We start from the raw sequence: 6,000 nt of genomic DNA, 5'->3' as shown, positions 1-6,000 counted from the left end.
AGCCGCCCATGTTTACTTTAACGATCAATCAAATCAATCGATTGCGTTCCAGGCCCGCTTGGATCAATGGAACTAATACAGTATACTACAAGTTCTTGTTTATCGGTATCACAATACATTGAACATCGTAACTGTTTCGCCAATAATTTGGAGGCCCACTTGCAATAACCACATGGCCCATCGGTGGACCCCGGCCCGCAGGCCCACACAGGCATTGCAAGCGCTTTGTCGTGCAGCTTGTAGATCTGCTATTTCCAGGCTGAATAAATGATAGGCACGGGGGACAAAATGGACATCTTTATAAAAAGACAAAACGAGCTGTTTATGGAAACTCACCAAGTGGCCTTTGTCGCCAGAAGGCCCTTCCTTTCCAGGGTGACCCTGAGAATGATTAAGAGAAACATTAATTGCGTCTCATGCCAAGATAATTACCGTCATAAATACGAGGGTATTACACGCTGCCTATTACTGAGGGATTAGGTTGTAAAAGTAATGCTGGAGCGAACAGGCCCATTTGAATAGCAGCCTTCACACCGTTCAATCACTGCATCGATTAATCACAGTATTATAGAGGTACTGAATGCTATTACTGGGCTATTTAAAGCCCAGGTCTGTCCGTCATGGTGTGCCAAGGTGCGGTGCACACATGCATGCACGCGCATGCACACACACACACACACACACACACACACACACACACAGAGAGAGTCACGCACTCATGCACACACACGTAGACAGCATATGCATAATGCAAGAGGACAAAATAGGAACATCTAAACAATACAAATTACACAGTGCAAAAATATGCACATCTAAAATTGGATATCCAGTCAAAACAATAAAGGATAGTTAAGGTAAATTGATTGTATATGCTCTTGAGAGAGAGAAGAGGGAATGTAGACAATGGAACAATGGATGATATGAATAAATAACACAATATCGGGTCACTGGTAGGGTTTCTCCACAGACCACAGTAAGCATGTGTGTGTGTGTGTGTGTGTGTGTGTGTGTGTGTGTGTGTGTGTGCGTGCGCGCGTGCGTGCGTGCGTGCGTGTGTGTGTGTGTCAAAAACACTCACCGGGGGGCCATCAGCTCCCGGCATCCCTGGCAGGCCTGGTTTTCCAGTAGGTCCCTGATGGGAAGAAGATGAAAGAAGATGAGATGAGATGTGAGTATCTATTGTAAAGTATAACCCAAACAATACAGAGATCTATGCACAATATATTGAAATTGTGACCTTTATCCAATCTCTGATTATTTGCCGGGTCGTGTCAGCTGATATTATTATTCATATTGAACTCAGTGCTGAATAAACAATAAAACAAAATGTTTTGCTGGTGAAAGTAGATGGTAAGCCCCCCCTCCCTCCCCACTAACAGCTGTCAGAGACAGAGACAGGCTGCTCTCCTCTGTGAGTACAAAGCCATGCCATTGACGGTTACATCCATATCGGTGACAATAATCTATTTTTTTTTTTTTTTTAGATCGGTTCGATTCCAATATAGCATTTTTCATGGCCGATAATATGGCCAAATTCGATACGCTACTGATTATATATATCATGAGTCGTGACAGCCAAGTCAAAGAGAATGTCTGACTGGCGTCACGCCATCCCGTTTCTTTGGGATCTCTCCCTTTGTCTCACCGATTGAATCTTTACATTATGGCTACTTGTTTTCAACATAACAATAGGCTGTACAGTGTACACACTGTATACTGCCTCAAATTGTCTACAAAATTAAATTGCACAAAATTGATAAACCACCACAGAAACAGAAATGTTACACAAGGACACATCATTTACATAAGAAAGTCTACAGAATCGGGGACATTTTGTACAGAAACTTTGCATAAGAAAATCTCTTTTGTATTTCCAAACCAATCTTAGAACGCGACATTTTATGACATATTTTTTCAGAGTTCCACAACAAAGTTTGTGTGACGTAAGTGACCGGGAGACCCTCACCTTCTCTCCTGGGGGTCCGATGGCTCCCTGGGGGCCTGGAAGACCCTGTTGACAAAACACACGCAGTGATCATGAGCGCCAGTGGGTGAAAAAAACACACTAAACCCCACCCATCAGAGGTGTGGCTTCCAGAGGTACCTTTCACATGAAAGGTTGTGAAAGGTACCTAGATGTCAGCCTGGAACAGACCAACAGACTGGACTGTATTTGGTCTCTTCATTCAAATGACTGGCGAACAGTGGTGGAAAGCAACTAAGTATATTTACTCATGTACTGTACTCAAGTAACATTTTGAGGTACTTTGACTTTACCTGGAGTATTTCCAATTTCCAATACTTTTCGGAATCCAAATATTGTACTTTTACTCCAATATCTGAAAACTTTAGTTACTACCGGTAGTTATACTTTGTACATTTTGATTATTATTATAAAACATACAATAACGACTTCATTTCAGCCATTTTAAAATAGCAGATCTACAATCTCACATTGCGTCGCAATAATAGATCTGACATATTCGAAAGATTTTGAAAACATTCTGCATAATGAGTAATTTTACTGTTGCTACTTTAAGTACATTTTACTTTTACTTAGTACTTTTAAACTACAGTATTGATACTTTTAGTACAAAAAAATACAAAATGGGAATACTTTTTTCCACCACTGCTGGCGAATAGACCATCAGGGGCGTTAGCGGGACAGGGGCTGAAACCCCATAAGAGGACACTTTTGGACCAAAAATAGCGACCATAGCAGATCTACAAGCTCACAACGCGTCGCGTTGAGAGCTTGTAGATCAGCTATTTTCGGGGCGCAACCCAGCACTCTTTAGCTAGTGGAGATGTGGCGTAACGACATGGATTTTTAAACAAATTTGTTCAACGCCAAAATGCACAGACAAACGTTCAGGCGATACTGACCTGTGTGCCCGGGTTTCCTTGCTGTCCGGGAGGGCCTGGCTCTCCCTGAGGTCCCTGTGTAAAAGAAAAAATAGATATTGACTTTAGAAATAGGTTTTCATTAATTCATGTAGTAGTGCACACATTCCCGGAGGGTTTGTGTGACTAACATGACATTCATTACACATTAAGTGAATATTGATTCGCGGCTCTGAATTAATCAATCTGTTAATTAGTCAAGGGCTTTAACCACTTAAGCCCTATAATGTACTCAGCGGCTTGTAGGTCTGCTATCTTTTCTAGAACAGAAAATTGAATTTTTTATCCAAAATTTGCGATGCCATGGTTAAGACAGATAAATTAAAGTCTCTTCCACAACGAGTTCGATGTGATTTCCTTGTCGGTCAATCAGTATTTAACACGCAGCAGTCGAACTGCGACGACAATCTAGGAGGGGCTATGCAAGAGGTCATATAAATACTTGTTTTTTCATTGTCATGTTCCTATAAAAAGAAATAACTGGGGCTGCTGAAGAGCGAGACAGCCAGTATAACTACATCAGTCCCTACCCTCAGGACAGGCCATAACTAACATCACTGTAGCCTTATTTGGCTGAGGAGTTGAAAACGCACGCACGCACGCGCGGCGCCACACATATGTACCCACGGCCATGCACACTGTCTCACACTTACTTTCCTAATGAAAGAAACTGCTGAACCTCAAACTCAGAAGAATGCCTCGCCTCTCAGATAATTGACAATCAATTATGTTCTTGGTTCAGTCCAAGAGTCTGGGAAAGATGCGGGATCTTCCATCTCTCTCTCTAATTGGAGCATTCCCCAATAGACAGGAGGATGCTCTGGCCAGGCATTCTCTCATTATGGCCCAGCACTCCCACAAATGGACCTGGAATAATACTATCCAGTTATCCCAAAATGAGCCTCCGTACGACTACTCTATTCTTCATTAGCTGCACTGTCTTCTGAGCGCAACAGAAACTAGTATGTGAATGTTTACGCGCGTGTGTGCGTGCGAGAACCAATAGAGAGTTCATCAGAAAGTCATGCGTATTAGACAGTGAAATAGAGACAAAAAAAGAATAAGTGCGTGTAGTCGTGTATCACGCACGTGTGTGCCTACACGTGTGCATAAGTGTTTGTGTGTGTCTGCGTGTGCGAGTGAGTGTGGAAACAACGCGTAGGATTTGGAGCCTTGGAGGCCATCGTATCGTATGCGCCTTTTCCTTCCTTGATGTCTCTGTATTAAAAGTGGTGCGGAACTGCTTTTTATTCACACGCCCGCCCGCCCGCCCACACACACACACACACACACACACACACACTCTCCAACAGTACTACTTACGATGTTTCCTTTGGGTCCGGGGTGGCCATCCATCCCGGTAACACCCTAACACAGAGGACATAAACAAAGCATTCAGCAGCTATACAGCGTCTACAGCAGCACACAACAGAGGAATGGAGATGAAACAGATGAAAACTGCACCATTGCCGGTCTGCTGCAGGGCACTTACTTACTACTACATTATAGTACACATCAACAACTACATTTCATCATGCTCAGGTTTCTCTGTCAAAACCCATAGAGCCAAAGCAGATACTAGGATCATATAAGGTAGAACAGTGCTTCTCACAACCTGGGATAAAATGGCCCGCTTGGCGAATGCGTTCGCCGGGTCCACCCATATCTGACCACTTACCGGATGGGTGTGCCGCGTGCATTTTTATGTTAATGATCAATCGATCAATTGTGGATTATTGGACCATTATTATTATTTTGTTATTTTATCATTCAAATCGTCTTTTTTTTTTTTTTGGTCAATTATTTTCGGGGCCCACTTGCAACATCCTCAAGGGTCCACACAGATTGAGGAGAACCACTGTGCTCAAAGGAAGGTTGTCCCGTGAAGCCTGAAGCCATGGAAGGAGTGTGTACTATATAGACATGAAGCCTGAAGCCATGGAAGGAGTGTGTACTATATAGACATGAAGCCTGAAGCCACCATGGAAGGAGTGTGTACTATATAGACATGAAGCCTGAAGCCACCATGGAAGGAGTGTGTACTATATAGACATGAAGCCTGAAACCATGGAAGGAGTGTGTACTATATACAGCATTGTGTACTCACAGGAGGTCCGGGGGGTCCCTGAGGGCCCTTTGGTCCCAGCAAACCACGAGGCCCCTGAGGAAAAAGAACAGGATGACGTTCAGAATGGCATCAGAGAACATGAAGCATAAAACATTTAGCAAGTTTAACCCATTTTGGGCGGGAACCCCTTTTGGTGTTAGCATTACGTTATGCTTTAGCTATTGAAAAATAGCAGATCTACAAGCTCATAGCGCGCCACCGAGTGGCCGCTACGAGCTTGTAGGTCTGACATAGAAACATAGCTTTTTCAGAAAACTGTCATTTTCAAACTGGGTTCAAATTGGGTTAACAATCATTATCTCTGGAAACAGGCTGACATGTAAAATGTCCTTGAGGATATACGTTATCCAAATAGAAACACTAAATGCAAATCATTCCTATTGTAGCTCTTGATACTCTGCCCATCAAAGACCACCTCAGTGCTTCCTAAACTATGACTGACTGAGAGTCCAAACAGCACACCCTGGTGGACAAAATAAACTACTGCACAAGATTATTTGAGAGGTTAGGAAGACTTATAATAAGTTTGACATGGTGTGTGCAAAATGTCCCACTTCAAAGTCTGTGTTCTTTCTTCCCCCCACTCTTTTTTTCTTTTTACAAAACAGCACAAAACCCTGATTTATATATTAGTTGAGCAATGTGTCGCACACTGAAAATAACCCACCTACAAGCTCACAGCATGATGCGTTGTGATGCTTGCAGATCGGTTATTTTAAATCCAGGACGCGATGCGCGGCATGATGTATGAATCAGCGCAAGTCTGACACTCAGCACAGTCGGCCTGTGATGCGATGGTGGCGACATAATAAGAAGAAGCATTGGAAGAACGCTGCAAATTGCTTTCCGCAATCAAGGCCTCGACACCGAGGCAGTGAGAACGGAGCTATAGCTCACAGAGTGTGTGTGTGTGTGTGTGTGTGTGTGTGTGTGTGTGTGTGTGGAACCGAAGGCTCTCTCTCTCAGGG

At 43.3% G+C, this 6,000-nt stretch overlaps 1 protein-coding gene across 2 annotated transcripts in view; it reads right to left on the bottom strand.

Annotated features, from left to right (window-relative positions):
* col5a1 (procollagen, type V, alpha 1) overlaps positions 1 to 6,000 on the bottom strand; it is a 155,929-nt gene that overhangs the window by 51,342 nt on the left and 98,587 nt on the right. For both annotated transcript variants that reach the window (XM_080756680.1, XM_080756679.1), the window contains exons 21-26: positions 5,012 to 5,065; positions 4,228 to 4,272; positions 2,887 to 2,940; positions 1,967 to 2,011; positions 1,079 to 1,132; positions 337 to 381 (exon numbers count right to left, since the gene is read on the bottom strand). In XM_080756680.1, coding sequence (XP_080612806.1) covers positions 337 to 381; positions 1,079 to 1,132; positions 1,967 to 2,011; positions 2,887 to 2,940; positions 4,228 to 4,272; positions 5,012 to 5,065 — 297 coding nt within the window. The remainder of the gene's footprint in view (positions 1 to 336; positions 382 to 1,078; positions 1,133 to 1,966; positions 2,012 to 2,886; positions 2,941 to 4,227; positions 4,273 to 5,011; positions 5,066 to 6,000) is intronic.

Source organism: Protomyctophum bolini (assembly GCF_963924005.1).
Source record: "Protomyctophum bolini genome assembly, chromosome: 22".
Lineage (NCBI taxonomy): Eukaryota > Metazoa > Chordata > Actinopteri > Myctophiformes > Myctophidae > Protomyctophum > Protomyctophum bolini.
Note: the sequence above shows the minus strand (reverse complement) of the source record. Positions and strands in the feature narration are given on the sequence as shown.